The 10,628-nt window shown below is 43.5% G+C and overlaps 1 protein-coding gene across 1 annotated transcript; it reads left to right on the top strand.

The window, feature by feature from the left end:
• Window positions 1-6,774: 6,774 nt before the first annotated feature.
• LOC116466389 (ATP synthase subunit epsilon, mitochondrial) lies at window positions 6,775-7,123 on the top strand. Its single transcript, XM_032149165.2, has one exon. The coding sequence runs from the start codon at window positions 6,823-6,825 to the stop codon at window positions 6,976-6,978; it is 156 nt and encodes a 51-aa protein (XP_032005056.1). The 5' UTR covers window positions 6,775-6,822; the 3' UTR covers window positions 6,979-7,123.
• Window positions 7,124-10,628: the final 3,505 nt, after the last annotated feature.

Raw genomic sequence — 10,628 nt, 5'->3', positions numbered from 1 at the left:
GTCAATTGGGAGAAATATCAACCTCATAGGATTGTTGTGAAGGTTAAATAAGGTATGTGAAAGGTATTTTTGAGATGAAAAAGAGCCCTATACATGTATTTATAGAATTAAAACATATAACATTTATACACTGACATGAAATGTATAAAACATTGGATCTTCCCTTCCTCTAAGTCAGTGTTTGTCAAACAGTAGGTTGCAACTGATTAGTCAATGAAATCAATTTAGTGGGTTATTACCAGATTTTTTTAAGTTAGACAAAACATAATAGAAAATATGAGTGCATTACGCACAGTGAGGATAAAGATTGCTTCATGTAACTTTTTTTAGTTATACATGTATATGCCTAACAGATCAAAATATAAACTATATTTTGACTTTGTAACTTTGTTAGAAAGTTTTGAAAACACCGCTTTAAAAACACTGCTTGGAATGGCGTGATCTTCATTTTATCTGTGTTAAACATTTGGTTTTTTGTTTTGTTTTGTTTTTAGTGCTCTATTCATCATGTGCTTTTATTAGAAACCAACTCACATCTATTTTGGAGAGAGAAAGTTGAGCTAGGAGAGAGAGAGAGAGACTGAGGGCCAGGGTAAAACTCATGTTAAATACTTTTCAAACAAGGTATAATCGTTAAACTTTTTTTTTTTTTTTTTCGAGACAGAATCTCACTCTGTCGCCTAGACTGGAGTGCAGTGGTGCAATCTCAGCTCACTGCAGCCCCTGCCTCCCGAGTTCAAGCGATTCTCTTGCCTCAGCCTCCCGAATAGCTGGGACTACAGGCACACGCCACCGCGCCCGGCTAATTTTTTGTATTTTCAGTAGAGAAGGGGTTTCACCGTGTTAGCCAGGATGGTCTCGATCTCCTGACCTCGTGATCTGCCCGCCTTGGCTTCCCAAAGTGCTGGATTACAGGTGTGAGCCACCGCGCCCAACCTGATTGTTAAACTCTTAATCTCAGCCTCAGAGTCAGTCTTCCACTCTTTGTGCTGCTGGAGGTGGGCTGAGGCGCTGAAAATGACATTCTCCTTTGGCAACGGGCTATTGGTCAGGCTCTGCTACTCAGCACGGGCCAGGAGGGAGGTTTCAAGGTGCAAGGCCAGTGGAAGAACTTGTTTCTTCCTTTCTGCTTCCAGTTCGCTTCAGCTGCGAGCCAGTCCATGCTTCTCCCGGTAGTGGCAATTTATTCCATTAGCAGCAGTTTATTCTGGTTTGCAGTTTCTTCAGAATCGGCACCACCTGAAAGATATCAACACCAGTTGGCCAGCAACCCCTTCTCAGGGGTGTGATTCCCAGCTCTGTGGAGCCCCTCCTTCAATCTTCTACATTTTCCTATTCACAACCTCTTTATTTTGTTGCCTCAGCCCTGGGGGCTGGTAGCTGCATTTTGCAATTACTCCCTGATGCCTTAGTACAAGCTTGTCCAATCCCTGGCCGTGGCCACATGTGGCCCAGGACAGCTTTGGATGTGGCCCAATACAAATTTGTAACTTTCTTATAACATTATGAGATTTTTTTGCAATTTTCTTTTTTAATTCATCAGCTTCATTAGTGTTAGTGTGTTTTATGTGTGGCCCGGGACAATTCTTCTTCCAATGTGGCCCAGGGAAGTCAAAAGATTGGACACCCCTGCCTTAGTGCCTCTGACTGGAAGGCCTACCAGCTTATACTTCTATGTTTGCGTGCCTGCCTTTTTTTCTTTTGTCTTGCCTTCTCTTAAAATGTACTGAGTAGGGAGCCGCGGTGGCTCAGGCCTGTTGTCCTGGCGCATGAGGAGGTGAGGCTAGGTGTTCCAGGCCAGCCTGGGCAACATAGAAACCTGTCATCCATATAACAAAATAATAATAATAATAAAATATACTGAGTAACTGTACTAGGACCTGGACTGGGCTCTGGGTCCTCTGTAAAGTCTGTTAGCAACACAACCACGGAACCAACGAGTTTCATGTTCTCCGTGAAATTTCCCAAACGTCCCAAGTACCCCTCTGTGGTGTCTACCTTCTAAGATGGCCCCCAATAAATTGTGCCTTTTGGTTTCCACACCTTTATGTCCTCCCCTCCAACAGTGAATCTGGGCTGAGCCTGTGACTCACTTTAACCAGTAAACTGCAGCAAAACTGATGCTGTGCCCCTTCCAGGCCTAACATCTTTTTTTTTTTTTGACACAAGGTCTCATTCTGTTGCCCAAGCTAGAGTGCAGTGGTGCAATCACAGTTCACTGAAGCCTTGACCTCCCTGGCTCAAGTGATCCTCCTATGTCAGCCTCCCAAGTAGCTGGGACCACAGGCACACACCAACATGCCCAGCTAATTTTTTTTTCTTTTTTTGTTGAGACAGGCTCTCACTATGTTGCCTAGACTGGTCTCAAACTCCTGAGCTCAAGCAATCCACCTGCCTTGGCCTTTCAAAGTGTTGGCATTACAGGCATGAGTCACTATGCCCAGCCTGAGCCTAAAATCAAAGAAGGCCTCATGTCTTCCACATTTGTGCTTTGGGAATCCTGGACCACCACGTTAAAAAAATAAAAAAAACCCAGCTGCCTTGCTGGAGAGACTATATCACGATGTCCTCACAGGAAGATACTGAATGGAGAAAAGAAACCCTGAGAACGCCTGAGAAGAGAGGCCCAGGCATCCCAGCATCTCATCCCAGCATCTCATCCCAGCTCTAGCCATCATCTGACTGCAATGATACGAAGCCAGCAAAAGAACTGCCCAGCTGAACCCAGTTAATCTACAAAATGTGAGAGATAATTAACCCCTAAGTTTTGGAGGTGGTTTGCTGTGCAGTAATAGATAATTGAAATGCCCCTTCCCCATTCTATGTTCTTACTCTTTAATCCCACAGCACCTTGTCCCTTTGTACCTCTATTATATTCCTACTCAAGTTGCATTGTCTGTCTCCCCTAAGAGATGGTAAGTTTCTAAAGGGTGGTGATTGCATCTTTATTTATTTTATCAGAAAAAGTTCAGTATAGAAAACAGAAACCACTCAAGGCGTTTCAAGCAAAAGGAGATAAGATATTTTCAAGATTACTGAAAGGCACAGCACTAGGCTTTTGGCTTCAAGGTCATATCACCATGGTTGTAATGCATAGGTCTAAAAACTGCTGCTACTACCACAGCTCTACCCTATATCCAAGAAAATGATGTCCAGACAGTGGAATGTGGATTTGGCCATGCAAATACATCTGCCAGAACCAGCCAGCCACTATGACAAGAACAATGACTTCTGTCTTCTTTCTGTCCTCCAGATATTGCATGAATTCATCTAATTGACAGAACCTTCATTGCACCTAGAAGTCTTGCTGCTAAAAGGTCTGGAAGAGCCAGGCATGGCAGCATACACCAGTAGTTCCAGCTACTCAGGAGGCCGAGGCAGGAGGATAACTGGAATCCAGGAGTTTGAGGCCATAGTGAGCTATGATCACACCACTACACTTCAGCCTGGGCAACATAGGGAGAACCTGTCTCAAAAAAAGAAAAGAAAAGAAAGAAAGAAAGAAAGAAAGGAACCTTCTGGAAACTGTAGCTTTTAGCATTCCAGTTAATTCTATACAGGGGAGAATATAGATGGAGTTAGAAATGGATGATAAGGGGCCAGGCGCGGTGGCTCACGCTTGTAATCCCAGCACTGTGGGAGGCCGAGGCAGGTGGATCACGAGGTCAGGAGATCAAGACCACGGTGAAACCCCATCTCTACTAAAAAAAATACAAAAAAATTAGCCGGGCGTGGTGGCGGGCGCCTGTAGTCCCAGCTACTCGGAGAGGCTGAGGCAGGAGAATGGCGTGAACCTGGGAGGCGGAGCTTGCAGTGAGCCGAGATTGTGTCACTGCACTCCAGCCTGGGCGACAGAGCGAGACTCCGTCTCAAAAAAAAAAAAAAAAAGAAAAAAAAGAAATGGATGATAAGGGCCAATTAACAGCGTGTAGTGCATTTCTGAATCCCTAGCCCTAACACAAGCTCTGATAAGTAGAAAGTCTGATAGGCCTATTGAACGAATTGATGAATGTACAAATTAATTTGTTATCCATCAGGCAGTGTAGCACGCATTTATAGTCCCCTCCTATGCTAGATGCTAGGAAGACAAAGGTGAATAAATGGTATTTCCAAAAAGCAAAATCCAGGGGTAGAGCTGAGTTGTGAGAGGAGTGGGATACATGTATGAATTTTGTAAGATTCTCAGTGTTATCTGTGGAGCCCTTATCTTTCACTCTCTCACGACAGTAAATAGGCAAATACAGAATCCATTTCAGATGTTAACCTCTTCAACATGTTTTGCAAATGTAAGTTGTTTCTCCCAGAAATAATAAGGCTGGTTTTCCAAGGTCAGCCCCGTAGCTGAGTCAAGAAAGCATTCCTAAAGTATATGTAAAGAAAAGAAGTCAGACACGGTCTACATGCTTGAGAACAGACACAACTAAGACCATCTTGACAGGTAAATTCTATGGCTTCCCCTTGCTGTTCACACATACTATTTATTTCTCCCAGCTATTACTTAAAGCACCACATAGCTCTCAATCCTCACTGATGAGAAAAAGTGGGATAGAGACCAGAAATAGGAACTCGAGAGTCCAGTGTTCTTTACTTAAGCCAGCAATTAACTTGTAAAGGCTGTTACAATCTCATTTTCAGCTGTATTAGCTTTGCCATTTACAAAATACGGCATTATGTAAATAACCAAACAATGCTGATAAAGTGCTGAGTCCTCATCACTACGGTTATCCCTGTCTGCGCTGCACTAAATCTATGACAGGATTTGTGTAATTATAGGGTGTGTTCCCCTTGCTAAGCATATCTCCCACACAATCCATTTAGCCACTCATAGACAAAAGACTAGGATTTTTTTTAAAAAAGAAATTAGTTGATCTTACTAGGGTTAGTGGAATGTTTTTTATTTGTTTCCATTCTTATTGTTGAGATTTTGTGCTTTTTCAAAGAGTTGCTTATAGTTTAAAAAAAAAAAAAGACGAGACAAAGCTACAACCAAGCATTAATAGTAGTAGTGAACTCTGGGGAGTGGAACTGGCTGTTCCTTTTATTTTACTTTATGTGCTGCATTGTTTGTATTTTTCACAATGGGAATGTATTGATTTTAAAATTAAAAATAAACTTTGTGGCCTGGCGTGGTGGCTCACGCCTGTAATCCCAGCACTTTGGGAGGCCGAGGCGGGTGGATCACAAGGTCAGGAGATTGAGACCATCCTGGCTAACACGGTGAAACCCCGTCTCTACTAAAAAATACAAAAAATTAGCCGTGCACGGTGGCAGGTACCTGTAGTCCCAGCTACTTGGGAGGCTGAGACAGGAAAATGGCGTGAACCTGGGAGGCAGCGCTTGCAGTGAGCGGAGATCGTGCCACTGCACTCCAGCCTGGGCGACAGAGTGAGACTCCATCTCAAAAATAAATAAATAAATAAAAAACAAACTTTGTAAATATTACCAATGATTAACTTTGAGTAGAGTGATTACAGGTTTTTTTTATTATTTGAATATTTATATTGAGAAAAATAAGCATTATTTAAAAGAACATCGACTACATTGTTGTCACTTTTCCTGCAGAAAGTGCAACAAGTGTATCAAGTTACAAGTAGGTCTTGCTCTCAGAAGTCTGTGAACCCTTCTTCACCTCATTAATCATTGGCTGACCTATAGAGACTCAGCAACCAGAAATAAAGGCATGAGATCAAACTGCACAGGGCTTGGGAAGGCTGTCTGACTTCAGATCCTTCAGGACCTCAGACCTCACGGTTCAAGGTCAGACTGACTGGGAAGGGAGTGGGAGTTTTCCTGGGGCGTGGAGTGTGGACACCATCAGAACCAGGCTGAGGAATACCAGGTACTGCAGAGCAAGTGGCCGTTGTTAAGGGATTCTTTATATGGTGTGATTCCTTATTGTGGTTTTCTGTTTGCTTTCACTCCATTAACTTGTGTGAGCTGCTTATTATTTACCAAGCGCTCTGCTCATGCCTGGTGGGGGATAGAAAGAGGCAAAATACAGGATCCCAGCCCCCAAGAAGTCTCTCATCAAAAGTAAATATTAGACAGGTAGAAAAGATAAATTATAACACAGCAAGACAAGTGATATAACACAGGTTTATTCCTCTCAAGGAATGCAGAGGAAGGAAAAATCAAGCCTGAAGGATTCAGTGAGTCTTAGCAGAGTTTCTCTTGCAGTAGGCAGCCTGGAGGAAGGTGGCTGGGAGAGGGAGTTTCAGGTCCAGAGAACACCTGGGGCGAAGATGCAGAAAGAACACAAAGAAGGCACCCACGCCTAATCCCTGTGTTCCTTTTGAATTGCTGCTGTCAAATTACCACAAATGCCGTGGCTTAAAGTGACACAGGGAGATTTGACCACAGAATGTGGCTATGTGATGACGATGGGAGCAAGAGACTGCGGTGATGGATGGGAGGGAAGGCCATGAGCCAGGGTGTGCAGGCAGCCTTTTGAAGTTGGAAAAGGTGGCCGAGCGTGGTGGCTCACGCCTATAATCCCAGCACTTTGGGAGGCCGAGGTGGGTGGATCACCTGAGGTCAGGAGTTCGAGACCAGCCAGGCCAACATGGTGAAACCCTGTCTCTTCTAAAAATACAAAAAAAAAAATTATCTGGGCGTGGTGGCACATGCCTGTAATCCCAGCTACTTGGGAGACTGACGCAAGAGAATTGCTTGAACCCGGGAGGTAGAGGGTGCAGTGAGCCAAGATCACATCACTGCACTCCAGCCTGGGCAACAAGAGTGAAACTCTGTCTGAAAAAAAAAAAAAGGGACATTGCCAGCGTCTTGGCGATTTGGCCCGATGCTCTCTGCTTTCGCTACAGCATGGTGGCCTACTGGAGACAGGCTGGACTCAGCTACATCCGATACTCCCAGATCTGTGCAAAAGCAGTGAGAGATGCACTGAAGACAGAATTCAAAGCAAATGCCGAGAAGACTTCTGGCAGCAGCGTAAAAATTGTGAAAGTAAAGAAGGAATAATCTACCCTGGCTAAAGCTTGAAATGCTACATTTCCAAGGTGAAGATGTGTGGGCACATGTTATGGCAGATTGAAAAGGATCTCATTTCATGGGGAAAAAAAATCCTGTCTTGTTCATAAATTGACAATGTCAATAAATTGAAATATGGTTCACTGTTTAAAAAAAAAAAAAAAAAAGGTTGGAAAGTGCAAGGCAAGGACATGGATTCTCTCCCAGAAACCTCCAGAAGGAACCAGCCCTACCAACACCTTGATTTTAGACTCCTGGCCTCCAGAACTGTAAGAGAATAAACCTTGTCATTTTAAGCCATGAAGATATTAAAATAGTTGTGATTTGCGGTGATTTGTTAAATAATAATGGATAATAGGAACAGAGTTTGGTGCCTGGAAATAAGGTACTGCTTAAACACCTAAAACATTAGCCAATACTAAAACATGTCATTTGAGGACTGAGTGGCAGGAAGAAGCCAGATAGGCATTGGGGTAAGCTGATGGCGAGTATTTGAATAAGGTGAGAAAAATAGTATTTGAAGCTGGAGAAAATAAAATATGTATTATATATTGGCAGAAAATTTGGCAACACTATCATCTGAGATAATATGGAAAACAGGAAGCGTACTTAATAAGCTCAAGTAGTCCAGCTAAGGAGATTTCTGGGCAAGGTACTAAAGGTGCTACCAGCTTCTTATAGCTGCCTATGTAAAATCTGAAATGATGAAGATGAAATAAAGAAAAATGATGTTCAGCTTTCAAGTCAAATTAAGAGGACACATAGAGGGCTTTCAGCTGAATTTATCCAGCAGGAGATTCTCAAGGCAAGAAAAGATCTCTAGGGAAGATCAAATCTAGGACACAGTCAAGAAAATGTGTTCTCAGAATAAAAATGAAGACAAACATGCGACTTTAAAGCTCCTTGTTGAGATTTAAGAAAGGTATAAGGTGGTCCTTTGTAGACTCTTTCAAGTAGACAAAAGGCCTCCTAAGGATTCTTGTGGGCATTGTTGCACTATAGCTTCATGGAGAGCTCAAGGTAGAGAAGAGCTTATCACCAAGAGATTTGTGGGTGTACCCTTATCTAATGGAATGGAGTTTATAAACTGATACATAAGAAACCCACAAAGATGTTAAAGGAATTATATCAGCTTTGTTTGAAAGGAACAGATAGTACAAAATAAAATAAGGCTCCCCAGACTTCTAGTCAGAAAGCAGGCTGAAACTGCACAGGCTACTTTTTGTTTTTGTTTGTTTGTTTGTTTGTTTTGAGACAGAGTCTCGCTCTGTCGCCCAGGCTGGAGTGCAGTGGCACAATCTTGGCTCACTGCAATGTCCGCCTCCCAGGTTCAAGCAATTCTCTGCCTCAGCCTCCTGAGTAGCTGGGATTACAGGCACCCGCCACCATGCCTGGCTAATTTTTGTATTTTTAGTAGAGACGGGGTTTCACCATCTTGACCAGGCTGGCCTTGAACTCCTGACCTCATGATCCACCTGCCTCAGCCTCCCAAAGTGCTGGGATTACAGGCGTGAGCCACCGTGCCCAGCCACACACAGGCTGATTTTTATGAAAAAGAAAGGATAACTCAGAAAACGGGAATAAAGACCTACAAAGCAGAGGAAAAATTTCCAGAGAGTACTTTGCAACAAGCAGGACTGGGCCCTAATCAATACATGGGCAACATATGCTCAGATGGGTTTCAGAATTAACATAAACCAATGATTGTTACATGTTTCCATTTCCATACTTGAGAACAAGAGTATTTATACACATTATCCTATACTTATATCACTTTGTGTTGGGTTTATTTGGGGGAAGAGTAGCAGAAAACCTTATTTCATGTTTTCAGATCAAGAGGAACCATATTCAAGCAACTTAACTGAAGGAGCCTAATCTGCACCTGGACCTGATTTATATCATGAGACCCTGTACCTTGAGCATAAGCCCGGTTCTTTAATGAGTTGAAACTTTGGGAGGAAAGAGCTTGGATGTGGAAGAACGTAAATAATTTGTGCACATGCGGCAAACTGGAAGTTTGAAACATGGCTGCAAATTTTTTGATATTCCTCCCATGGAGTGGTGGATTTATGTCCCCCTCTCAAACCTGGGAGGGCCTGTCACTTCTTCAATCAACTGAAAATGGTGGTGGAAGTGACACCATGTGATTTCTTTTTTTTTTTGAGACGGAGTCTCGCTCTGTCGCCCAGGCTGGAGTGCAGTGACACAATCTCGGCTCACTGCAAGCTCCGCCTCCCGGGTTCACGCCATTCTCCTGCCTCAGCCTCCCCGAGTAGCTGGGACTACAGGCGCCTGCCACCACGCCTGGCTAATTTTTTGTATTTTTAGTAGAGACGGGGTTTCACCGTGGTCTCGATCTCCTGACCTCGTGATCCGCCCGCCTCAGCCTCCCAAAGTGCTGGGATTACAAGCGTGAGCCACCGCGCCCGGCTGACACCATGTGATTTCTGAAGCTAGGTCAGAATAGTACATATAGCTTGCATCCTGTCTACAGGGAACACTGACTCTCGGAGCTCTGAACCACTAATGTTAGAAGTCACAACCCTATGGAACCCGAGCCAAACGAAGAGGAACTCTGGTTAACAACCCAAAGTAAGCTCAAATTTCAACTTTGTTTTAGCTCAGATACCAGTAAAGAAACCTCTAGGTGATTTCAGCCCCAGCCATTCAATTCTTCCTAACTGAGGCTCCAGACACTGTAGCATGGAGACAAGTCATTCTTACATACCATATCTGAATTCTTGTCCCACAGAATCCATGAACATAATGAGATAGTTGTTGTGTGACATTAAGTTTGAAGTTGTTTGTTGTTTGACAGTAATAACAGGAACACTGCTATATTAGTTTCCTGTGGCTGCTGTAACAAATTATCACAAACTTGGTGGTTTAACACAACAGAAGTTTATTCTCTTACAGTTCTGGAGGCCAGAAGTCCAAAATTGTTATCACTGGGCCAAAATCAAGGTGTTAGCCGGGCCACACCCCCCTGGAGACTGTTGGGGAATACCCCTTCCTTGCTTCTTCCAGCTTCTAGTGGTTGCTGACATTGACTTGTGTCAAAGCCAATATCTACAAATTTCTCTCTGTTCCTTCTTCACATTGCTTTCTCGTGTAGTGTGTGTGTGCATGTCTGTGTGTATGTGTGTGTGTGTGTGCATAAGATGAGACAGGGTGGAGGGAATCTCTTCTGTTTCTCTCTCTCTCTCTCTCTCTCCATATATATATATATATACATATATATTTTTTTATTTTATTTTTTATTTTTTGAGACGGAGCTTCACTCTTGTTGCCCAACTAGGAGTGCAATGGCATGATCTCGGCTCACTGAAACCTCCACCTCCTGGGTTCCAGGGATTCTCCTATCTCAGCCTCCCAAGTAGCTGGGACTATAAGTGCACGCCACCATGCCCAGCTAATTTTTGTATTTTTAGTAGAAATGGGGTTTCACCATGTTGACCAGGCTGGTCTGGAACTCCTGACCTCAGACGATCCACCCACCTTGGCCTCCCGAAGTGCTGGGATTACAGGCCTGAGCGGCCTTCTGTTTCTCTCTTATTATGACATTTGCAATGGCATTTAGGGCCCACATGAACAGTCCAGGATAACCTCTCCATCTCCATATCCTTTTTTTTTTTTTTTCC

The sequence above is a fragment of the Hylobates moloch genome, unplaced genomic scaffold, assembly GCF_009828535.3.
Source record: "Hylobates moloch isolate HMO894 unplaced genomic scaffold, HMol_V3 SCAFFOLD_4, whole genome shotgun sequence".
NCBI classification, from domain to species: Eukaryota; Metazoa; Chordata; class Mammalia; order Primates; family Hylobatidae; genus Hylobates; species Hylobates moloch.
This window is presented reverse-complemented; position numbering and strand designations above follow the sequence as displayed.

Coding starts and splice junctions, on each gene's coding strand:
- LOC116466389 (XM_032149165.2), top strand. CDS start 6,823: ATGGTGGCCTACTGGAGACAGGCTGGACTCAGCTACATCCGATACTCC.